Raw genomic sequence first — 25,008 nt, forward strand, 5'->3', positions numbered from 1 at the left:
TCTATGGGCTCAAAGTCATGGCTCGTGCTTGCATTTCGAATTAGGACACGGTTAAACATTTTCCTTTTGAGGGGGAAGTCGGGGTTTGGGGTCGGGGGCGCACGGACTTTCTTTAGCATGATCTTGCTCACATATACAATGCTGCTGCTAACAGCCAACGCGGCATGCTTGCTGTCACGAAAATAAAAATAAATCGAAAGTTTAATTTCTAATTATGGAACGGCCAACACATCATATTAACCTCTCGCTCTGTTGTATTTTTGTTTTTTATTATTAAGATGATCGTTTTGAATTTTTGCACTGGTATTAATAAATAAAATAATCCGGTCAGCTCCCCTGTCGTCCCCGCATCTCAGATCGTCAAATGCTGACGAGAAATAATTGTTTGCTTTATGATTTCGCCTTTCTACTCTTATTAGTCTGTTAAGAAAAATGTAGACATATTGCGACATCTCCCGTGTCCGCGCGCTTTGTTTTTGGGGCGCTTGAGTAGCACATGATGGACGGATTGACATAATTTGTCAAACCAACCGACACCCTCTGACACGAAAAAAAAAAAAAAACACTCGGAAAAAATTGACATGCATATACAGTTTCATTGCAAATCAGTATTATGGTGATCATACTAAATATTATTTTTTTTCTGTGCACATATGAGGTACATATCGCTGCCATGAAGCCTCCATATAGTGACAGTTCTCTGCCCGCTTCACTGCCGTCACGCGACCGCAGCTCAGGTTTTGCTTGCCTCGTAGCTACGCGTGTTTTAAATTACTGTAAATTTGATAGTATATCGTCATAGGCACAGTCCCGAGTCTGTTGAGAAAAGTAGAACACTAAACCATGCTCGCTAGATTTGTGTGGTGTTTTTGTCTTTTTGAGCAGCATTTGATAGGCTCCACGTTAACAAATATGTGACAAAGTCGTTTCCTTTCATTTTATGACTCGTTCACCGCATAGTCATTACTGGAAAGTCAAGTTAGCAGCAAGCTAGGTCAGGAACCGGAGGACCGAATCACTGAACGGGAAGTGACAAAACTCAGTCTTTCCCCCCTGCCTGCACGCTGGCTGCTTATTGGCCACACGTGGAAATGAGTGACATACGCCATGATTCTGTTTCCGCTCCCTCCCCTGCCCGCGATGAGGCTGGCGTCTGATTGGTCGTGTGCAATGTCAGAAGACGCTGCCGCTTGCTCAACGCCCTCCCACGCAGCGAACAAGCGCCGCCAACTTCATAGAACGAATCAGTGCAGATGGTGATTAGTTCGGTCTCGTTCACCCAAACAATTCGTTCAAAAAGAACGAATCGTTCGCGACCGATACAACACTACTAGATGGACCTCCTCGTGTTCCCTTACTCCACTGCATCTCTACAAACCGGACCTCCTTCTGCTACAACCCATCATCAGTCCTGGTGCCTCTATAGCCTGTCTGTCCTGGGAGTGGATCTCTCCTGATTGTGGTTCCCCCCAAGGTTTCTCTTTTTTCCCATGTTTTTTTTTTTTTTTTTAGTTTTTCCTTGCCACCATGGAGGGTCTAAGGATGGGGGATGCCCAGGACATGGACTCATCTCATTCATCTACTGTATCTGACTGTGTATCAAAATGACTCTGTAAAGCCCTCTGAGACAAACCTGTTGTGATATAGGCCTATACAAATAAAATTGAATTGAATAAAACAAAATCAAGCCAGACTGAAACTCGCTAAAGCGGAGCAGAGCGGCAGCTCGGCGGTCGTCGGAGACGCTCCGTTCGGGCGGCGGCGCTCATCGCAGATACTTAGAGTCAGAGTCCCCGCTTTGCAACGCGGAGGAGCCCCGAGGCCGCTTTGTCGTCCGGAGAGAATCTCCTACGGTCGGCTCCGGACGAAGCGCGCTGGAGTTCTGAGGCTGGCGCCCAAAATGAAAAAGAAAGACAAAGTTGGGAACTTGTTATCGCACACACATTTGACCAAAAGACGGTGCCGTCTGCACTTCCAATCTTATTTTTCAGTGTAGAAATATTTGAAGGATCACATTGAAGACATCAGCAGGGAAATGGCGCTAGACTGCAAAAAAAAACAGACCTCGTCACTTTTTGTTTATTTTTTGAAGCTTCAAATAGTCAACCGGCGTGCGCGCGCGCGCGCGTATATTGACAGCTGCGCGATGGTGTCAAAGTTGACCAAAGCGGCCACTAGAGGTCGCTTACCTCTTAAAGCCTTTTGTAATTTTGCTCCGCAAGGAACGGCCAAACGATTGTCACGATCGGTAATCGACCGGCTTCGCTTCCAATGACATCGAGTGTGCCCCTCAAATCGATGAATGGATTCGTTGTCTCTCTTTCTCGCGCACGCGAGCGCACGCGCGCACAGCCTGGTACAAGAGTAAACAAAAGGACAAAAGCTCCTTTCTGCGCGTGAGCCGAGTAGCACATGAGCGCAGATGTCATTTTTGCACGAGCGACGGAGGTCGCGGCGTCGACGCTCGCCAGCCAGCCAGCCAGCCAGCCACAATCACTTGCGAGTCCGAAGATGGAGCCCGGCCGTTCTGAGCAGCAACTTCACTTCCGCCCCAAGGTAGAAAACGTGCCGAGCTAGACAAAATGTTGCGTTGCCATGACAACCTTCGCTATCCCGGAGAGGAACTTTCGCCTTCCTCGACATCATCTTGACGTCATACCGCAGAGGTCAAATCCTACCAGATGACGTCACGGGCGTTGGGCAATAGCTCTCTTTTCATATGCAAATTCGAAATATTCCATCTCGGTCAAGTCTGATATTATACAGTTAATATCAGAAGGAAAAAACACAAAACAAAGAAAAAAACTTGAAGGGACTGGCTATTGCATTTCAGGTGCTTGTGTTCACTAATGTGATGACATCATGTAGCGCTTTTAAAACTCAATAACAGCACTTTTCTGTGGCGAGCCGCCGTCAGCAGTTTTCATTTAGTCCTTTCACATCCCGTTTTATTTTGGCGGGTTGCATTTTGCAGTTCACTTCAGTCAACTTTGTCTTTCCCTCACCTGTTTGCCATTAGCCTTATAGTCCTCTAATTAGTAGTCCCTTGCCAGTGCGTTTTCAGTGTTTGGAAATCAGTAGGACAAGACGCCATGCACCACCTTCCTTGAAGCTAAGTTATTGCCTGTTTTTGTTGAACTTGAAATCCTCTTTCCACATTTCCTTTTTGAATTAAACGTGTATTGGACAGTGCCATTCGCTTATCTCGTGCGTTTGCCCCCATTGTGACATGTTCCAAGAAAACGCATCTTTGTCATGATTCCATCCAAAACCTTCATTACAAAAGTGCAATTTTGCACCAAACAAGAATGAGTCACCATGCATATCCAGTCTTCACTCCGATTTAGGTGCGCTCGCGAGATGGAAAATTTCCGACGGCCTTTCAAAACAAACATTGACGTCTTGCGTCTAGAGTTTTCGGGCTGACTCTGCGTCGCGGCCGGCAGCCCGCACGCGCACCTATCTGCCGAACTTCGGCTCGGCTCGGCTCGGCTCGGCTCGGCTCGGCTCGGCTCGGCCCGGCCCGGCCCGGCTCGGTCGTCGACAGTGACCGCGTGTCGGCGGGTGGGAGACGCCGCCCAGCGGCGGCGTCGAGCGAGGCGTAGCGGTGGGACTGCGCATGCGCAGTGACACGAATGGCCGCTGCTGTGCTGACAGCCCAGCGGGAAGCGAGGAAGCGGGCGGGCGAGCGACCTTCTTGTCTTGCGACTTTCGGACGACGAGAGAAGGAAGAAGGACCGCTGGCGTCCGGCGTCGCTTCCGCTTCCGGCTAAGGCCTTTCATGCGGGCCGTCTTGGGGGCCGCGCTTTCCCATCGCCGCCCCCCGAATCCCCCGGCCCGACCAACCCGCCGCCGCCGCTCGGCTCGAGCCCCGTCGTCCCGGAGGAGATGGGATGCTGCGGGAGCGCGGAGGTGAGCTTTGTCGTTGTCGGTCGGTCGGTCGGTCGGTCGGGATTCGGCGACAGCGATCCAGCCCGTAATCCGAGAGCGCCCGGCCCGCCGCTTTCTCTCTCGCTCTCTCGCTCGTTCCTCATCCTATTAGCCGGCGGCCTGCTAACACAGCGCCTGCGTTTGCAGAGGACAAAGCGCGAATGGAGACCGCTGGAGGAGCGAAGCTGTACTGACCTGCCCTGGTTCCTGCTCTTCCTCATCTTCTGCGTCGGCATGGTAACGCGCCCTCACCTCGCGCGCATATCACCGCCCTCGTCCATTTGACGCACCGTCATTTGTTGTCGGCGGGGTCCCTCAGGGTAGCGTGTGCGCCTTCACGGTGGCGTCGGGGGGCGCGGCCCGCCTGCTCTCGGGTTACGACAGCTTCGGCAACACGTGCGGGCGCCGCAACCCGCCGTTGGACGGCGTCCGCCTCAGCGGCCTGGATCACACCGACAGGAAGTCAGTGCGCGCTCGTTGCTTATACGGGGAGCTCGGGCCCGTCCGCCGACCAACCTTGTCGTGCCGCCCCCGCAGGTTCGTCTTCTACTTGGACCCTTGCGACGTGGACATCGTTCAGAGGAAGATCAAGTCGGTGGCGCTCTGCGTGGCCCTCTGCCCCCCGCGAGCCCTCCGCACCTTTCAAGACCTCCAGAACTTCGCCGAGATCAATGGTGACGCACACGCCGACACCAGCAAATGAAAGAAAACAAACAAAAAATCACCCGCTTGAGTTTCCAAATGGTCAGAACCAGGGCCGGCCCAGGCCATTTGGGGGCCCTAAGCAAAATAATGCAAAGGGGCTCATATTTTTGGCCCACCATTTCATCACAGTGCACTGTGAAATCCATACATGCAATCCAACCCATACGTCCATATTTTGTATATTAATCAGATTTTGGTGCACTGCATACTTCAAACTTCTCATCCCAAATGATTGTCAGTACTTGCATAGCGCCAAACCTTTTTCCTCAGAGAGGAAAGAAAGAAGTTAAGAACTTTTATTTTTTTAAGCTTGTAATCGAGTATCAAAACTCACAAAAGTCAAATAAAGCAAACTGTAGTAAACAAAATAGAATATAAATTAAACAATTGCCAGAGTGGGGGCACCCTAGTGGTCAGGGGCCCTAAACTGCTGCATAGTCTCCGTATAGGCTGGGCCGGCCCTGGTCAGAACCCATTTGCCATCAAGCCCGCATGCAGTAATAATAATAATAATACATCTTATTTCTAGAGCGCTTTTCAAGCCACACAAAGACGCTTCACAAGAGACATGGAATCACAATCAAATCAATCATTAAAAAAAAAAAAGTTGTTAGTCTTACTTTTAAAAAGTAATTAGTTACAAATGACTTCTCCGGAAAAGTAATTGACTTAGTAACTTGTTACTTGGAAAAGTAGCTGGTGATACTTTTCATGTTTTTTCTTTTTTCGTGCAACAAAAAAAAAACAAAAACAAAAAAACCAACAACATAGGTGACACTACTGTATATGTAAGGTTTTTGGGACAATTGGCCCTAGCACAATTGTTTACCCTAAACTTAACTAGACACAGGGGAATTGTGGATATTGCGATAAGTAACCTTTGCTATGTTTGGAAGTCATTTAATGTTGTGAATCTTTTACGTACTTCCTTAATCTAAGTACATGTAAGGCCGAGACTTGAACGGAACAACACTTGTTTATTCAGTGTGCTTCTCAGCACATGTTTCATCGACACATCACAGAGCTTCCTTTTATACTGTAAGACCACACTCCCACACTGAAAAAAATAACTCATTGGATGAACACAAATAAATTTTGGGCAGGATTTCCATCCATTCAATTTATGTAGCCCCAACTCAAACTAAGTACCTCCTTGTAATATGATAAAATTGAGTTCGTCTAACTCAATTTGATCAAATACAGCCAAAATAAAATTAGTACTTTAACTGGCCTCAACTTATTTACATTTGTTTAACTCAAATTAATATCGTCTAAAATATTTTTTTCAGACTTCATTTGACCCTCATATCAAACAGAACCCAAAATCTGGTCAGTTTTTATTTAAAACAAATATAAATGCATCCCAATTTACAGTATACCTATCGTCAACATTGAACTCATCAAAATGATGAAAAGCATTCTTTTAAGTTTTTTTCCTCTATGATGAAGACAGTACATGACCTATCACATTTAGAAAAGTAATCTGTTGACTTCAAAAGTGGTTCAAACAAAGTAGTACAAGTACTAGTACAACAATAAGTACAATATTTGCTAAGGCATGGTATAACCAGCTCCAATTAAACATGAAACCTTACCATAAAGTGCAATATGTACGCCCGCAAACACATACAGCATTAAATATATATGTACAACACAGGTAGAAGTACAAAACAGAACCTGAATAACATTTAAATTTCTTTGAGTCCAGTCAGCCTATCAATATGCCTTCAATCACAATTCGAACGTCCTCTGGCTCCTCATGTCCATCTCTTCTGATTGTGTCAATCCCCATGACAGTGGAGGCGATGACAGTTTCTGCATCCTCGGCAGCAGATGACTGAACACAGAAAACAAATTTAAGTAAAACGCTAAACAACAAACAGAAAATCATATACAAAATATAAATGCACAGTTACATTTAGCATCACGATATAATAGATTATGCAAGGTGCAAGAGTGTCGCATTCCACAAGTTATATAAACTCTCCCTCGTGTAGCTAGCAAGCAAGCCCGCAATATCTGACTTCACTAAAGGTGAAATTTGTCTCACGGTCTTTTCACAGCAAGCTTTGAAAAATATGACATAATTGCGTACTCACCAATGAGTGGGATTACAGCACCTTTGAGCGTCTCTGTAAGGTATAACCCCGCAGCAGTGCCGAAAGAAGTTGTCGGTGAAAAAGCAAGTCCAGACGGGGATTCAATTCAATTCAATTTTATTTGTATAGCCCTCAATCACAACAGAAGTCTCAAAGGGCTTTACAGAGGCAATATGATACACAATTAGAAATGAAGCAACAAAGATGAATAGATGCAGTTCAAGTCCTGGGTATCCAGGATGAACAGAGGCTGAGCGTGCGTTGCTTTGCACATGCGCAATGGGCGGTCCCAATTCAAAGGAAACTCATTCATTTTGAGTTCTGAATGTGAAAATGAAATTATTACGTTGACACAATGAAATGTACATATATTTCGTATTTAATAGATTTGTTTTAGCAAATCAAACAAAAATGTAATGAGTTACATCAAAGAAGGGCTTGGATCCGTTTTTTTGAGTGCAGGAAGCGCACACTATGGCAACAGCAGTGTGACATAAATATGTTAGCGAATCCACCGTTAACTTTGTTAAAATTGCTCCCGTTCTTTCCCTTCTGTCTACTTTCTACATGTGAAAATTTTAAAACAATTTCATCTTTGAATGATTCAAGTCAAGATTTTGCCAATTTGCCAGGAGTATTTTAAACTTATTAGGTTCACTAAGAAGGTTCTCTACAACAGAACCTTCCTGAGAAGTCTACTGCTTTAAGATGGCGGCTGTTCACGAACGCAGGCGAGTCTTATCATTTCTCATGCATTTGCTAACGCCGCCGAGTCTGTCATTTCGCATCTCGTTCTATATGCACGTGATATCTAGCGTAGCGTAGCATCACGTAGGCGTAGATCGTAGGCTGTCGGCTACCGTCAGGTATTACTGAAGCCACCCAGCCTAGCATCGCGTCCCATTCCCTTCTCACTTCCGCTCTTCTCTCTCCGTGTCTCACTTTTCTCGCGTCGTTCAACCAATGTAACGCACGCCTTTACATCCTCAATAACAGTAACGGCGGTGCAAAGATGAGAAAAGTAATTATATAGATTAGTGCTGCAATGATTCATCGATTAACTGAAGTATTCGATTAGAAAAAAAGATTCAAATTAAATTTTGCTGCTTCGAGTATACGTTTGATTAAAGTGGCGTTGTAATGGTTTGTTTGGAAAGTGTTTTTTGACTTAGTTTTATTGATTCGGGTGGATACACTGCCCTCTTGTCTGCCTCATTTCACATGGCTGAATCCAGCTGCTCCCTGTTAAGACCAACATAAGCTAAGTTTCAGCTAATGCATTCTTAATGTAATTTAAAGCTATATTTAGCTGGAATATGTGTTTGAACCATTTGTTAAGAGCATTATAAAAAATGTTAGCATTTTATAGCTTTTGCTATGTAAGTTAGCCAATTGTTCTTTTGTTGTACATAGATCCTCATTTGTTTATGCCGTTTGAGGCGTAGCTCAGGTATTTTCATTTTTGATGTTCCTTATCCGATGACTCGATTACTCGAACGAACTACTTAATCGATTAATCGACGACTAAAATAATCGATAGCTGCAGCCCTAAATTAGATAACTCGCTACTGAAAAAAATAACGGTGTTATGCTCTCTCTCGCCGTTATTGACAACAATGGCGCTGAAAGATGAGCATTAACAACCAGTCCTTCCAATTTAAATGAATATGATGTCTATCCTTTTCAATGGCAGGCCACGAGTTCACATCCTCGTTCGTTTAGGTTACTTATAGGGGTCGCTTCCTGTACATTTTGTGCCACTTTCAATTGAGTTGTGGATACTGTCATTCAAGGAATTCTTATTATTTTTTGGGGTCAAAAATAACGATGGCCAATTTTTTGCAGTTCCGGCCTATGAAACAGTTTCAAGTATTGGTTGTGCCCCTTTCAATGAAATACTTTACAGTTGCGGGACAATTTTGTTGTTGTTTTTGTTGTACCCGGGGCCACTACCCGGAGGAAGACGTCGAACGCGTTGAAGCGGGAGGGCCGACGGAGAAGGAACCAAAGAACGGACCGTTTGACCGTGCCTTTTTAAAACAGGTTCCGAGTTGTGTTCGTACGAGTTAGCGGCTCACAAGTACGCCAGCGCCCCCGAGAGTTCGGCCAAGTGTCCCAAACTTCCCGTCCCGCCCAGGTAAGGAGCGGAGCGACCCGCCGGCCAGTTTTGCGTCCCGCCTTTGAACAGGCCCCCCCGTCCCCGCAGCAAGCCTTTGCCGCTGTTCAATCGCTGCGCTCCCACGGACGTGTCCTGTTACTCCAAGTTCGCCGAGGCGGTGGCCACCTTCGTCGGAGACCGCTCCCTCTTGCGCCGAGCGGTCGCCGGCGTGGCGGCCAGCAAGGAGATCGTCGCGGGACTTTGCGTCCTGGCGCTCGGTAAGTCGACGCTCGTCGGGGGCCGCTCCCCAGCTAATTCTACTTTTGCGTCCGTCAGCGCTGTCCATGTTGCTGACGGTGATCATTCGCTACATCTCCACCATCCTGGTGTGGATCCTTACCTCCTTGGCGGTGCTTGGCTCCCTGGGTGAGCTCCTTTTACCCCTTTCAAAAGCATGCGCGGGAGTGACCGAGCGACCGGCTTGCCTGCCTGTCCTTTCAGCGGGTACCGGCGTTCTCTGGTGGCTCTACGTGGACCGCCGTCTCCACGGAAACCTGACCCGGGCGGCCCCGGAGGACCCGGCGGGCGGGCGCGCCCCCCTGGTCTACGCCGCATCCGCGTCCGTTTTCACGGTAAGCCGGTCGGACCAGATGCGGTCAATTTCGTCGTGTGGCGCCATTTCCAAGTGCTTTACATCACATGAAAATCTGCAAGACAAAATAAATGACCCATAAAAAATCACATTCAATTCAATTCAATTTTATTTGTATAGCCCTCAATCACAACAGAAGTCTCAAAGGGCTTTACAGAGGCAATATGATACACAATTAGAAATGAAGCAACAAAGATGAATAGATACATTCCTTCATATTGATGATAATTACGTCAAATATGGTGCTGAAAGTATAGAGAACAGTTGAGTGCTGAATCGCTTAGTTGTAACCAGAAACTGTTTTTTATTTGTTTGGATTTTTGCCAGGATTTTTTGGCCCAGTCTCAATACATACATCATACGAGCAAGGTTGTGTCGACAGAGGAGACACGTGGTCAACGGAATAGCAATAGCACAGGGGAGAGGTGCGCTTTCATCGGACACGCCTACAGCATCTCAGAGCTGACGGGCATTCATTTTGACCTTCAAAGTAAAACGGGAAATAGAAATACAAGTAATATACGATGAGAAGCAAAAGTCATATGACGTTTGGGGGAGTCACCCTGTCGTAAACAATTGCACGTTTAGCCCCCGTTTAAAGGGGCTAACTGTTTGGGTCATTTCTTCCAGAGGTGAGGGAGGAGCATCGTAACTAAATCTCACTTTGCCTCGCCTCACTCTGCTTGCCTAACGCTAAGATGTTAGCGGAGCGCTTCCAGTTCCGGATGAGCCGAGATGCTTTCCTGGGGTCAAGCGTGCATTTTGCTCCGAGGCCAGGGCGACGTCTTTTGGAGAGCGGCGGTTTGAGCGCTTCGTCTCTCGTTCAGGCCGTGCTGCTGCTGCTGATGCTGTTCATGAGGAAACGCGTGGCGCTGGCCATCGCTCTCTTCCACGTGGCCGGCAAAGTTTTCGTCCACTTGCCGCTGCTGACGCTGCAGCCGTTCGTCACCTTCCTGGTGCTGCTCCTCTTCTGGATCTACTGGGTCCTGGTCCTGCTCTTCCTGGGAACCAGCGGTAGGCCCCCCTCGCTATAGACCCCAATCACCAATGTCACACAGTCACGTGATCGCTGTATGGTGCCGCCATATTGTCCGTCATCGTGTGTCCGTATTGTCATCGATCGTCGTTTCTAAAGGTGGATTCACTTGCAAATTACGGAAGCCCCGGTGCTTTTAGACGCTGTAAACTCATTGGATGAGTTACATAAAAGTCGTTATTTGGAAAAGCTTCGGTCGATCCAGTCGCCAGATCCATATTTGACGGCCATTTCCTCCCGTCCGGTCCCGTCCCGTGCGTCAGAGCTCGTCCTGAGACCACAAAATTTCCAATCATACTCCAGTTTATGTCACGATGAAGAGTCGGATACCCAAAATCGGCACCGGCCCGAATATCAACCGACATTTGGTCAGCTGAGCGGCACCGTTGTCACGATTGTAAAATGACACTTGATCGACGACGGGCCGGTGTGTGCCGAAAAATAGCTGCCCCGCCTGAAATGTCCACCCTGACGGGAGCGCTTATTTATAACACTTTATTTGACATGAAAACGTCAAATGTTTTCATGGACACATTACAGTAATGGATTTCCGACTGTAAGATCAGTTTTAAATCATTAAATTACACAAAATATCAGTACTGTAGGCGGCACGGTGGCTGAGTGGTTAGCACGTCTGCCTCACAGTTCTGAGATCAAGGGTTGAATCCCGGGCTTCGGCCTTCCTGTGTGGAGTTTGCATGTTCTCCCCGTGCCTGCGTGGGTTTCCTCCGGGAACTCCGGTTTCCTCCCACATCCCAAAAACATGCATGGTAGGCTGATTGAACACTCTAAATTGTCCATAGGTGTGGGTGGGTGGGTGTGTGCGTGAATGGTTGTGTGTCTCCTTGTGCTCTGCGATTGGCTGGCAACCAATTCAGGGTGTCCCCTGCCTACTGCCCGAAGTTAGCTGGGATAGGCTCCAGCACCTCCGCGACCCTCGTGAGGAATAGGCGGCATGGAAAATGAATGAATGAATTAGGACTGTATTTTAGTAAGAAATCGTGGACTGGGCCACATAACCATCTTTGAACAGAAATGTATTAGTCTACAGCTTTTCACGACCATATCCCAATGACAATCACAGACAGGGCCGGCCCAGCCTATACGCAGACTATGCAGCTGCTTAGGGCCCCTGACCACTAGGGGGCCCCCAATCTGGCAATTGTTTAATTTATATTCTATTTTGTTTACTGCAGTTTGCTTTATTTGCCTTTTGTGAGTTTTGATACTTGATTACAAGCTTAAAAAAATAAAAGTTCTTCCTTAACTTCTTTCTTTCCTCTTTTAGAAAAAGGTTTGGCGCTATCTACTGTAAGTACTGACAATCATTTGGGGTGAGAAGTTTGAAGTATGCAGTGCAACAAAATCTGATTAATATACAAAATATGGACGTATGGGTTGGATTGCATGTATGGGTTTCACAGTACACGGTGACGAAATGGTGGGCCAAAAATATGGGCCCCTTTGCATTTTTTTGCTTAGGGCCCCCAAATGGCCTAGGCCGGCCCTGATCACAGAGGTATGACATTTATTAGTTCAAGCAGAGTAAAATAATACATATTCACGGTACAAGAAAGTTGTTTCCGTGTGGGCGCTCCCGTCAGGGGGGACATTTCACGCAGGGCGGCTATTTTTCGGCACAACACCTGTTGCCGCGCGCGCTCATCTTCTTGCCCCGCGACCGTGGCGACGAGCTTCGTCGTCTCCGTCCTATGATGTCTGCGATCGTGTTGGCATCATATTGATGTTTTCGCCGCTGTCTGACGGGTGTCGACACAAACGCATCATGGACCGGGATAAACAAACGGTGCTGCTTTCGAGATTTGCCCTTTTAACAATGGACACACAGCAACTACTAAAATGACCGTTTATCCTCTCTGTTGCTGCAACCAACCGCCAAACATGCCTTCACCATTTTGATGAATCAATGTTAATGATTGTCAGGAAGGTTTTTGGGTTCGTTTACTAGGCGGTGATTCCTTAGACAAGCAGAAAAACACGCAGTAATAGAAGGAATGTACGTAGCGGTAATATGTAAACACGATGAGCTGACGGACAATATGGCAGCACCAGTCAGGGGGGCGGAGTTGTGACCTCACGTGATTGGGGTCTATACCCGCGCTAACTGCCCGCAAATGCTTTTGCACCCGTGCCCGACTTAAAAGAAGTCATCCGCCGAGAAATCGCCACGCTCCGGCCGATGCTGCGTAATACGTAGTTTTCGAATGCCGGGGGTCGCCCCGACTGACCGAGACGGCCGCCGGCGCCCAATGTTGACGGACGTCCGATCGTGTGTGAGTTTATCGAGCGACCGCGAATGAACGTCGCTTCAAACGGATTGGACAACTAGCGCCATCAGTTGCACCCGCTGAGTCAACAGTAGATGCTATGACATTGATCAAATCATCTTTTAAGCAAGTCCGAATGTCAATGCATTGACTTTGACGGCCCCCGACCGGCGTGCCTGCCGCCCTCAGGCCATTTTCATGATTGAAACGCTCATTATGTAAGGGCTATACATAGTGCATCGTCCATCCAATTTTCCTTCTGCTAAGACTGGCCACTAGGCCGTGCAAAATGACAGTAAAACCATCCTATTTCGGGCCGATCATGAAAAGTCTTTGCCCGGTCAGGGGAGGCGGTGCCGAACGAGGAGGAGGGGCTGACCGAGTTCCGTCTGAGCGGCCGCCTGGAGTACCTGACGTGGTTCCACGGCGTGGGCCTGCTCTGGATCACCGAGTTCATCCTGGCCTGCCAGCAGATGACCGTGGCGGGCGCCGTGGTCACCTACTACTTCACCAGGTCAGCCGCCGCCGCCGTATCTTTACAAACGTCTCGTTCGGTATGCTAATATGGCCGACATTCGAGAAGGTCCCCCGGTCGCTCAAAATAGTTGTCGCTGTAAACGTCCCATTTTATGCATGGTATGGTTATTTCTTGAAACGTCCGAGTACCTCGTTTATGGTAGTTAACGTCAGGTTAACTACAGTAACTCTGAACCAACCGCTGCCCTCTGAATTTTTCCATGTATGTGGCTTCCAGAATGTTTGGAAACAATTTTCAGACTTTACATGTATAGTACTATTGTTATGAAATCAATTATTTGATGAAACCTTTAAGGGTAAAATACCATTTTTAAAGATATTTCGTGCACGGGGATGCTTTGCCCTCTCTCCCATGGGTCACTTCCTATTCATTTTGGGGCATTTTCAGATCAATTCCTCATCAAGTCATTGTCGTCCAATCCGTTTGGACCCAGAGAGGCGAAGAACAAAATTGTCACCGGGGCCTTTTTGTGGAGAAAAAAATATATACATTCGCCCCTGTGCGGAGCTTAAAGGCCGAAAATATCATTGCACGTCATTGACTTTCCTATACAGTGTATATGGATTTAAATTGAAGACGTTGGCGGTAAAATGTTGTCTATAAAAGTGGTAAAGCAATAAAACAGCAAAAATTGATGATTTTTAATGTTTTTTTTTTTTTTTTTTACAATGGGTCAAAATTCTTTTTCAAACACATCATGTGATAAGCACCTTAGAGACGGCCTTTTGCTTTGCTTAGCCAAAACCACCTGAGGACCGATTCGAGCTGGAATATTCAGTCAAAAAGGATGCGACGTCTACTTCACCACTAGGCAACGCATAGGCGATTTCACTCCACCTATGCATTGGGCATCTCCGATGGCGCGCGGCCCATCAGCTCGCGGAATTCATCCGCTCGGTCACGCTCTCGTCGGTCGAAGCGATCTCGCGCCTCGTACTGATACGGCTGCTGATGTGGCCGTTTGTATTTTTGAAAACCTCGTCGTGAGCTGTAGCGCCAAGTGGCGCTCACGGTTATACCTTTAGCGCGGAGAGTTCATTTCTTTACGTACCACCGGAGGGATCCCGCGCGCCGCGCTCCGATTTAGCGCAGGACCTACGGCCGCACCGGGAAAGCGGCTCCGATCGGAAACTGTTCCAAATCTGTCAAACGCGGCCGGCGGACATTTGCGAACGAGCGCTTCGGCACGGGAAAACAAGGGTTCGGGACCGAGGGACGATACGGGGCTGAAGATGAGCGCCGTCCGCCCGCCCGAAGCAGTGACGCAGGATGCCTTCGGCAGGGACAAAAGGCAACTTCCGGCGTGGCCCGTCGTGCGCTCGGCCTTGCGGCTGCTCAGGTATCACGTGGGCACGGTGGCCAAAGGCTCCTTCATCATCACGCTGGTCAAGATTCCCAGACTCCTCCTCATCTACGTGCACAAGCAGCTGAAAGGAAAGGTAATGGCCGCTTCAATTAAAAAAACAAAAAAACCTTATTCCCATTGGAGATTTTCACTCACATTTTGGGGCATTTTCCTGGAGATTGTGGGTCACTTCCTTGTTCCTTTTGGGCTATTTATGGCTCCCTTCCTGTTAATTCCTAGGCTTCCTAAACTGCTGGCCAAAAGTATTGGCACCCCTGCAGATGATGCTCTATTTTTCCTAGAAAATGATTGCAATTACAAATGCTTTGTTAGTAATATCTTCATTTATTTTGCTTGCAATGAAAAAAATGCAAAAGAGAATGGAAAAAACAATTAAATCATGATCATTTTACACAAAACTCCAAAAATGGGCCGGACAAAAGTATTGGCACCCTTTGAAAAATGGTGATGCTTTGTCATGTGCTACTTACCTGTGGCACATCACAGGTGGTGGCAATAACCAAATCACACTTGCAGCCAGTTAAAATGGGTTAATGTTGACTCAACCTCTGTCCTGTGTCCTTGTGTGTACCACATTGAGCATGGAGAAAAGAAAGAAGACCAAAGGACTGTCTGAGGACTTGAGAAGCAAAATTATGAGGAAGCATGGGCAATCTCAAGGCTACAAGTCCATCTCCAAATGTGTCTACCGTGCGCAGCGTCACCACTAAGTGTAAAGCCCACGGCACTGTGGCTAACCTCCCTTAGATTCGATTCAATTCAGTTTTATTTGTATTGCCCGGGATCACAACAACGTTGTTTCAAAGGGCTTTGCGGAGGCAATATGATACACAATCAGAAACAGCAAATGAAGCAACAAAGATGAATAAAAGTCCTGGGTATTCCCCGTCCTTAGACCCTCCATGTCGGCAAGGAAAAACTCCAAAAACTCCAGAGTCTTTGGGAGAAAATGAGAAACCTTGGGGGGTACCACAGTCAGGAGAGATCCACTCCCAGGACGGATAGACAGGAAGCCCCAGGACTGCTAATGGGAATTAGCAGGCGAAGTTACAGTCCCTAAAGATGCAGTGGAGTAAAGCCAGATGAGACGGGGGTAGCAACGAGGACGTCCATCCAGCCAGGGGTCCGGACAGACTGCAGCTGAAAAATAGCCCCTCCCCAGAGGGGAGGGAGGAAATGGGACACCGGGTGACGAGTGATGAAGAGACTAGACAACTAGATATTAACATTGGAAAATAGAAATAAAGTAAGACAAGTGGTAAGTAGAGTGAGAAAAAGGAGATAGAACTCAGTGGCTGTACTTCCCCCAGCTTTATAGCTTCTAGTGCAGCTTAGACTAAACTGTGAGTCAACTCCGACTTCAACTAGCCTGGCCATAAGCTTTGTTGAATAGGAACGTTTTTAATCTAATCTTAAATGTGCAGACTGTCTCGACTTCTTTAATATTAGCTGGAAGCTGATTCCATAAAACAGGGGCTTGGTGGCTAAAGGCTCTAGCTCCGACAGTACTTTTAGAAACCCTGGGAACTACCAGTAGACCTGCATTCTGAGAGCGGAGTGTTCTGTTGGGGCGGTATGGAACCAGAGCATCGGTGAGATAAGATGGCCCCAACCCATTAATGGTCTTAAATGTAAGAAGGAGGATTTTGCATTTAATTCTAAACTCGACTGGAAGCCAGTGAAGGGCCTGGAGCACAGGGGTGATGTGCTCTCTTCTATTGGTTCCTGTTAAAAGTCTTGCTGCTGCGTTTTGGACAAGCTGAAGACCTTTTAGAGAACTTTTAGGACAAGCTGCAAGTAGGGAGTTACAGTAATCCAATCTCGATGTAACGAACGCGTAAATTTTTCTGCATCGCTTTTAGATCAAATATTTCTAATTTTGGCTATGTTGCGCAGGTGAAAGAAAGCCGTTCTACAGGTGTGTTTAATGTGTGCTTTAAGCGATACGTCAGGGTCGAATAAAACTCTAGGTTTTTAACTGTGGTGCTGGAGGCTACACTTACATTGTCCAGAGTGACTATCTGGGCAGCTAAAGAGTCTCTCACACTTTTCGGGCCTATTATAAGGACTTCTGTCTTTTCAGGGTTAAGTAGAAGATAGTTAGTTCTCATCCAGGTATTTATATCTCGGACGCAGGCGCTTAGTTTTTCTACTTGCCTGACGTGCTCAGGTTTAATTGATAAATGCAGTTGTGTGTCGTCAGCGTAACAATGAAAGTTAATGCTATGTTTTCTGATGATATTACCTAGAGGAAGCATATACAGCGTAAACAAGATGGGCCCGAGGACCGATCCTTGCAGCACACCATAACTAACTCTAGAGTACGATGATGATTGCTGATTTACATTGACAAACTGGTACCTATTAGATAAATATGATTTAAACCAGCAGAGGGCTGCTCCTCTAATGCCTACGTCACATTCTAATCTCTGCAATAAGATATTATGGTCGATTGTGTCAAAGGCTGCACTCAGGTCCAACAGAACCAGGATCGAGACTAATCCAACGTCAGCGGCAAGTAACAAGTCATTAGTTACTTTAACTAATGCGGTTTCAGTGCTATGATGAGCTCGAAAGCCAGACTGGAAATGTTCAAATAAACTATTGTCCTGTAAGTGCTGACAGAGCTGTTTAATTACCACTCTTTCAAGGACTTTGGAGAGAAATGGTAAGTTAGAAATAGGTCTATAATTGGCCAAAATATCAGGATCAAGAGTAGGTTTTTTCAAGAGCGGTTTAATAACTGCATATTTAAAGGACTGCGGCACGTAGCCAGTAACTAATGAGGTATTTATTATATTTAAGATAGTGTCAATAGTTAGAGGCAGGGTCTCTTTAAAAAGTTTGGTTGGGATTGGGTCGAGGAGGCACGTTGATGGTTTGGAGGACATTATAATTGAAATTACATCGATTTGGTCTACAGTGGTAAAGTTATTTAATATTTTAGAGGGGTTTATAGGAGATTCCGAATTCTTTGTCTGCACTTTATCAGACCTAATGACTGGAAGTGATTTATTTATTTCTAATAGTTGCGATTTTATTGTGAAAAAATTTTAGGAAGTCATCACAGCTAAGGGTGGTTGGGATATAAGGTTCTATTGAGCTGTGACTGTTTGTCAGCCTTGCTACAGTGCTGAACAGAAACCTAGGATTATTTTTGTTTTCATCTATTAAGGATGAGTAATATCTGGTTTTAGCCGTACGCAAGGCCTGCTTATATGTCACTAAGCTGTGTTTCCAGGCAGAGAGGGTGTGCTCTGTGTTGGAACGGCGCCAAAGTCTTATTAATTTACGTGTCGATTGTTTAAGAGAGCGTGTTTCAGCATTATAGCAGGGAGAGGTTCGTCTCGGCTGGACAAACTTTAATTTGGAGGGAGCGACGACATCGAGGGTAGTACGAAACGTAAACATAACACGATCAACAAACTCGTCATTAACAGCAAGGCCGGACATTATTCCTTCATAATTAGATGACATGGAGGCAAATATAGGCTGAATTATCTGTTTATACTCTGAAACAGAGCGATCACCTAATGTCCTTTTCATCTGAGTTCTAGGCACTTGTGGCGGATTATCTTGAAGCACAAACTGAAAGGTAATTAGAAAATGATCAGACAGTACGATTTAAGCCAGCAGAGGGCTGCTCCTCTAATGCCTATGTCACATTCTAGTCTCTGCAATAGGATATTATGGTCGATTGTGTCAAAGGCTGCACTCAGGTCCAACAGAAACAGGATCGAGACTAATCCAACATCAGCGGCTTGTAACAAGTCATTAGTTACTTTGACTAATGCAGTTTCAGTGCAGTGATGAGCTCGAAAGCCAGATTGGAAATGTTCAAATAAACTATTGTCCTGTAGGTGCTGACAGAGCTGTTTAATTACCACTCTTTCAAGGACTTTGGAGAGAAAGGGTTGACTAGAGATAGGTCTATAATTGGCCAAAATATCAGGATCAAGAGTAGGTTTTTTCAAAAGCGGTTTAATAACTGCATATTTAAAGGACTGCGGCACGTGGCCAGTAACTAATGAGGTATTAATTATTATATTTAAGATAATATCAATAGTTAGAGGCAGGGTGTCCTTTAAAAGTTTGGTTGGGATCGGGTCTTGGAGGAACGTTGATGGTTTGGAGGACATCATAATTGAAATTACATCAATTTGGTCTACAGTGGTAAAGTTATTTAATATTTTAGAGGGGTTTATAGGAGATTCTGAATTTTTAGTCTACACTTTATCAGACCTAATAGTTGGAAGTAAATCATTTATTCTATTTCTAATAGTTGCGATTTTATTGTTAAAATTTTTTAGGAAGTCATCACAGCTAAGGGTGGTTGGGATATAAGGTTCTATTGAGCTGTGACTGTTTGTCAGCCTTGCTACAGTGCTGAACAGAAACCTAGGATTATTTTTGTTTTCATCTATTAAGGATGAGTAATATCTGGTTTTAGTCGAACGCAAGGCCTGTTTATAGGTCACTAAACTGTGTTTCCAGGCAGAGAGAGTGCTCTGTGTTGGAACGGCGCCAAAGTCTTTCTAATTTACGTGCCGATTGTTTAAGAGAGCGTGTTTCAGCATTATACCAGGGAGAGGCTCGTCTCGGCTTGACAAACTTTAATTTGGGGGGAGCGACAACATCCAGAGTAGTACGTAGAGTAAACATAACACTATCGACAAACTCGTCATTAACAGCAGGGCCGGACATTATTCCTTCATAATCAGATGACATGGAGGCAAATATTGGCTGGATTGTCTGTTTAAACTCTGAAACAGAGCGATCACATAATGTCCTTTTCATCTGAGTCCTAGTCACTAGTGACGGATAATCTTGAAGCACAAACTGAAAGGTAATTAGAAAATGATCAGACAGTACGGGGTTGTGGGGATGGACACTAAGATCACTAATCTCCATACCGTAGGTTAAAATCAGGTCCAGGGTGTGCTTGTGACTATGAGTTGGTTTATTTACATTTTGAATGAAGCCAGTCCCATCTAGTAGGTCACTAAAAGCCTTACCAAGAGAGTCACCGTCATCATCAACATGTATATTAAAATCCCCTACAATTATAAATCTATCCCAGCTTAGCAAAATACTGGATAAAAAGTCAGAGAAATCTAACAAAAACTATGAGTAGGGACCAGGGGGACGGTAAACCACTATGAAAAGAACTGGTTTTTGGTTCTTCCAGTTAGCATCTATAATTGATAGTACTAGACTTTCAAAGGAGTTATAAATGTAATTAGCTTTACTTTTTGGGCTCATACCTCAACAAGAGTGTGATATTACTGCCACTCCCCCTCCGCGGCCCGTGCTTCTAGCTGTGTGAAAATTCACGTGACTTGGGGGTGTGGCTTCATTAAGTCTAACAAAGTCATCCTGTTGAAGCCAAGTTTCAGTCAGGGCCAAAATATGAATATTATAATCAACAATTAAGTCATTACCTAACAGATCTGGATCTGAACGGCTTGACCGTGTGCATGGCATTATGAAGTCTGAAGATGACCAACAAATTTTGCAGCATAATGTAGGGACCTCAGAGGTCATGGGTCTTCCAGAAGGACAATGACCCAAAACACACTTCAGAAAGCACTAGAAAATGGTTTGGGTGAAAGCCCTGGAGACTTGACGGCAATGAGTCCAGACCTGAATCCCAAAGAACACCTGTGGAGAGATCTGAAAATGGCATCCTTCAAAACTCAGAGACCTGGAGCAGTTGGCCAAAGAAGAATGGTCTCAAATTCCAGCAGAGCATTGGAAGAAATGTATTGTTGGATACCGGAAGCAGTTGTTTGCAGTTATTTTGTCTAAAGGTTGTGCTACCAAGTATTAGGCTGAGGGTGCCAATACTTTTGTCCGGCCCATTTTTGGAGTTTTGTGTAAAATGATCATGATTTCATTCCCCCCCATTCTTTTTTGTGTTTTCATTGCAAGAAAAATCAATGAAGATATTACTAACAAAGCATTTGTAATTGCAATCATTTTCTGGGAGAAATGGAGCATTATCTGACACAATTGCAGGGGTGCCAATACTTTTGTCCAGCAGTGTACTATGTGTTATGAGGTTTAAAGCATTTCTGGGTCACTTCCTGTTCATTTTGGGGCATTTACAGTCACTTCCTGTTGATTTCTGTCGGTTGGTTTTGAGGAACATCCGGGTCACTTTCTGATTCTTTTCAGGCATTCCCCGCACATTTTGGATCACTTCCAGTGACCGCTGATGGAATGCAATCTTATATAATGTCATTTTTTAAAGGCCAAATTATACCGGATGCGTCTTCGGTACGAATCCGCCGATCTCCGTGTTGACGGCGTGCTCCGCGGTACGTCAAAAATAGGACAAAACATACCTGCGGCGGTCCGGAGAAGCAGAGAGAGAGAGGTGGACTAGATTTTTTTTCTTTTGCTTTTACCACGGCTTTTTGACACTATTTAATGACTGTTTTAAACGACATAACTTACATAAAAACTCACCGTCCATCCTCATACCTTCTGCCGTGGCGTTCCATGCGGCTTCCTTTTTAATGTTGTCCTGATGAAAAGGATCTGCTGTATCACGAATGACTTTGTGACTTTTCACCACCACGCCACGACGAAGCGTTCTTCGTCCGTGTTCGCTGGTGTTTAGGCGGCGAATAAGCAACTAGCCCGTTGACTTTAGGCCGGGCCCCGCCCATTTTGACGGACGCGTCTCCGGCAAAAATGGAAAATAACCCAAACCGTCAGCGGTCAATCGGTGGCGCCGACGCGGCCGGTATAATTCGGGTAATAGGATAGAATGGAAACGGATCGGTTCGCCGCTATATCGAAGACGCGTCCGGTGTCGTTTGGCCTTTAGGCGGATTTGTCGTATTTGACGGCGTACCTCCAAATCCGAAATGCCACGCAGTTCCATTTCCTTCCGGGAAATGTAGGCCAAGTTTGAGGCGCCCGGGCTGTGACTGTGCCGCCTTTGTCTTCCAGGAGAACGCGTGCGCTCGCTGCGCGCTCAAGTCGTGCATCTGCTGCCTGTGGTGTTTAGAGAAGTGCCTGAATTATCTCAACCAGGTGACTCGATTTTCCCCCGCGCCACCGTCACGGCCGCGCTAACCTTCCCGCCCGCCCGCTCGCTCGCTCGCCAGAACGCGTACGCCGCCACGGCCATCAACGGCACCGGCTTCTGCGCGTCGGCGCGCGACGCCTTCGTCCTGCTGGTGGAGAACGCCTTGCGAGTGGCCACCGTCAACGCCGTGGGAGACTTTGTGCTCTTCCTGGGGAAGGTGAGCTCGACGAGCACGGCGGCCGTCGGCGCCGTCCGCTCTCCCTTCGGCACCGACGCCGTCCGCTCTCCCGGCAGATCCTGATCGTCGCCAGCACCGCCTTCGCCGGCGTGCTGCTGCTGAACGCGCGCGGAGATTACGCCGAGTGGCTGCCGCCGCTGCTGCTGGTGTGTCTGTTCGCCTTCCTGGTGGCGCACTGCTTCCTGTCCGTCTTCGAGATGGTGGTGGACGTGCTCTTCCTCTGCTTCGCCGTCGACACCAAGTACAACGACGGCACGCCGGGAAAAGAGTTCTTCATGGACAAAGCTCTGATGGCGAGTCCCCGTTTTATTCCTTCTTCTTGATTTTAGGATATTCCTGGGTCACTTCCTGTATATTTCCGGGTGGCTTCCCCTTGATGTTTTTTTCCATTTGGAAATGAATCGTCTATTGGACATCAATGGGGATGTTTTTATTGGAAGCTATACGTTTTGGCAAACAATTTAGTGCACCTTTATTTCCTGAATTTTTCAATTCAATTTCATTTGTATTGCACTATATCACAACAAGGTTGTAGCAGAGGGCTTTGCAGAGGCAATATGATACACGGTCAGAAACAGTAGATGAATTAGATGAAGTTCATGTCCTGGGCATCCCCCATCCTTAGACCCTCCACGTCGGCAAGGAAAAAGTCCAAAAACCCTTTGGGAAAAATGAGAAACCTTGGGGAGAACCACAGTCAGGAGAGATCCACCCCCAGGACGGACAGGCTATAGATGCACCAGGACTGATGGTGGGTATTGGCAGCGGGAGGTCCAGTTTGTAGAGATGCAATGGAGTGAAGAAACAAGAGGGGGTCCATCTTGCCAGATGAGACGGGGGGGCAACGAGGACGTCCATCCAGCCAGGGGTCAGGATAGTCAGGAGAAAAAAAAGAGACTGGTCAACTAGATATTAGAATCAAAAAAAGAGAAATAAAGACAAGTGGTAAGTAAATTGAGAAACGGGATAGGACTCAGCAGCTGTACTTCCCCCAGCATTATAGCTTCTAGTGCAGCTTAGACTGAACAGTGAGTCTAGTCCGATTTCAACTAGCCTGACCATAAGCTTTGTCAAATAGGAACGTTTTTAGTCTAATCTTAAATGTACAGACTGTGAATTTTTGGACGTGTAAATTGGATATCAACTGTAGAACGAGATACATTTGGCTTTTTTTCTGCGGAAAAAAAAAACGAACGTTTTGGCCCCCGCCGTAAACACGAGGGGGCCAAATCAAAAGGAAGTTTTTGGAACGTTGTGTCGTCGGAATGGCGAGAACCGAAGAAGGAATTGAAGATGTTTTGCGTGCTTTGCTTTGACCGGATTTCAGGAGCTAGCGGAGCGCAGCAGGCGCTCGGAGCGGGCGGGCGGCCGAGGGCGGACCCGCGCGGAGGAGGCGCCGTCGGAGGGCGCCCGGACCAAAGCCATGGTGAGTGGAGGAGGAGGCGGTGCCTGGGCGGGCGCCGAATGGGAGGAGTTCCAGGTCTACTACCTTCTGACGGGCGTCGTCCTGGACTGCGCGCTGACTCCGCGCCCCGACTCGCTCTTGTGCCTCAGCCACGACGTCTTCCTCTTCTTTGTCGTCTACCTGCCCGCATCGGGCCTCTTTCTCCTCCTGTGCCCGCCGACGGGCGAGGCCGAGCCGGCGGGCTGACGCCGAGTATCCGTACCGCCGACAAACGGCATCGTCCGTTTGCGTTTAAAAATTTTTTTTTTTTTTTTTTTTTAGTGCGTTTCCCGTCCCATTTTATTTCATTAATTTTTTTGGGCAAAGTGGGAGGGAGCGGTAACATCGAAGTCCGGCGAGCCTGAAAAGTTAGCGACGGACGGCATCCACGCTCGCCCCAACCTCCCTCCCTCCCTCTTCATCTTCACAGTCATCCTCACTTTGTTTTGTCCATCCATCATCCTCATCACAACGCCTTACGGTACGCCACCGTGTAGCTGTTAGCCCGCGGGCGGGGTTGCCAGATGGCAAAGACGTGTCCAGCTCAATAAAAAGCAACCTCGCATTCAAAATAAATGTTTCCCCAAGACAACAAAATTTATTTTGTAATATAATGCCCCCAGGAAAAGCTGTTACGCATCTACTATTGCGAATAAACAAAACATTCATTCAAAAATGGAATTGGTAGAGAAACTGAGTGGGGATACTTTGCTCTCTCTCCCACTTCCTATTGATTTTCAGATCACTCACTCCTATCTTCATTTGCTTCTCTCACTTTCTCTACATCATTTCCTCTTGGTTTTGAGGCATTTCCAAGTCACTTCCTGTTGATTGCACCTTTTATGATTATATTGAGGACATCTTCCTGAACATTTTCTGTTTCATTGCTGCCTCACATTCCTTCATTCGCCCCTACCAGTCAGCACGGCAGTGCCCTGTAATGACTCAAACTAAAATATGATGGATTGTCCGTGATATTTTGCGATCGTTTTTTCTGATTTTGGTGGGAAATAATTTTGACTTTGCGTTTTTTTTTTTCCCGTGCAGTTTGGCCCATTTTCCCCCCTCATAAAAAGATCTAAAATGATAGGGCCATCTATGTTAAAAAAAAAAAATTGGGACGAAGCTGGCAACACCGCCCGCGGAACGAGCCGCGACACTACTCTCGACGCGACGGCGTCTAACCACGCGCGTCTCTTCTCCCGTTTCAGGCACCCGGAACGAGTTCGGCTTGAGCGGACCGGGCCGACGGGACCGGAAAGAAGAGATTTATTTTTTAGCGAGGTGTAACTTGTTTACCGTCTTTTCACTCCAGGACACCAAACGATATTTTAATAACAATAAGATGACGTAACAAGCACTTTATATGCAAGCATCGCTCGCGGTTTCCATTTCGGAGCGACTCTGTCGTCACCGATTCGGAGACGCTTTTTATTTTTGGGGGGGTGACGACGGCCGACCCGTCTCCGAAGACGGACCCCTTCGGGACGGCGCGACCCGGGACGACCGATCGACGGAACGGCGCCGACGAGAGGTCGGTCCGAAAGTCGCCGGACTCGGGCCGGCCTTTTTGCC

The 25,008-nt window shown here is 46.7% G+C and overlaps 1 protein-coding gene across 5 annotated transcripts; it reads left to right on the plus strand.

Annotated features, from left to right (window-relative positions):
* The first annotated feature begins 2,220 nt into the window (after positions 1-2,220).
* Positions 2,221-23,895, plus strand: LOC130923996 (choline transporter-like protein 1). Of its 5 annotated transcripts, XM_057850262.1 has the most exons (16): positions 2,221-2,556; positions 4,078-4,167; positions 4,250-4,392; positions 4,468-4,604; positions 8,778-8,871; positions 8,941-9,110; positions 9,169-9,258; positions 9,334-9,464; positions 10,312-10,498; positions 13,154-13,322; positions 14,629-14,785; positions 21,673-21,756; positions 21,831-21,968; positions 22,046-22,282; positions 23,317-23,415; positions 23,716-23,895. In XM_057850262.1, the coding sequence occupies exons 1-16, from the start codon at positions 2,413-2,415 to the stop codon at positions 23,743-23,745; spliced, it is 2,100 nt and encodes a 699-aa protein (XP_057706245.1). In that variant the 5' UTR covers positions 2,221-2,412; the 3' UTR covers positions 23,746-23,895. The 5 variants fall into 5 exon arrangements, with proteins under 5 accessions (XP_057706245.1, XP_057706242.1, XP_057706247.1 ...); XM_057850259.1 differs by having other exon boundaries at positions 23,317-23,792; XM_057850264.1 differs by lacking the exon at positions 2,221-2,556 and adding an exon at positions 2,596-3,347 and having other exon boundaries at positions 23,317-23,792.
* The last annotated feature ends 1,113 nt before the right edge of the window (positions 23,896-25,008 follow it).

Source organism: Corythoichthys intestinalis, chromosome 11 (genome assembly GCF_030265065.1).
Source record: "Corythoichthys intestinalis isolate RoL2023-P3 chromosome 11, ASM3026506v1, whole genome shotgun sequence".
NCBI classification, from domain to species: domain Eukaryota; kingdom Metazoa; phylum Chordata; class Actinopteri; order Syngnathiformes; family Syngnathidae; genus Corythoichthys; species Corythoichthys intestinalis.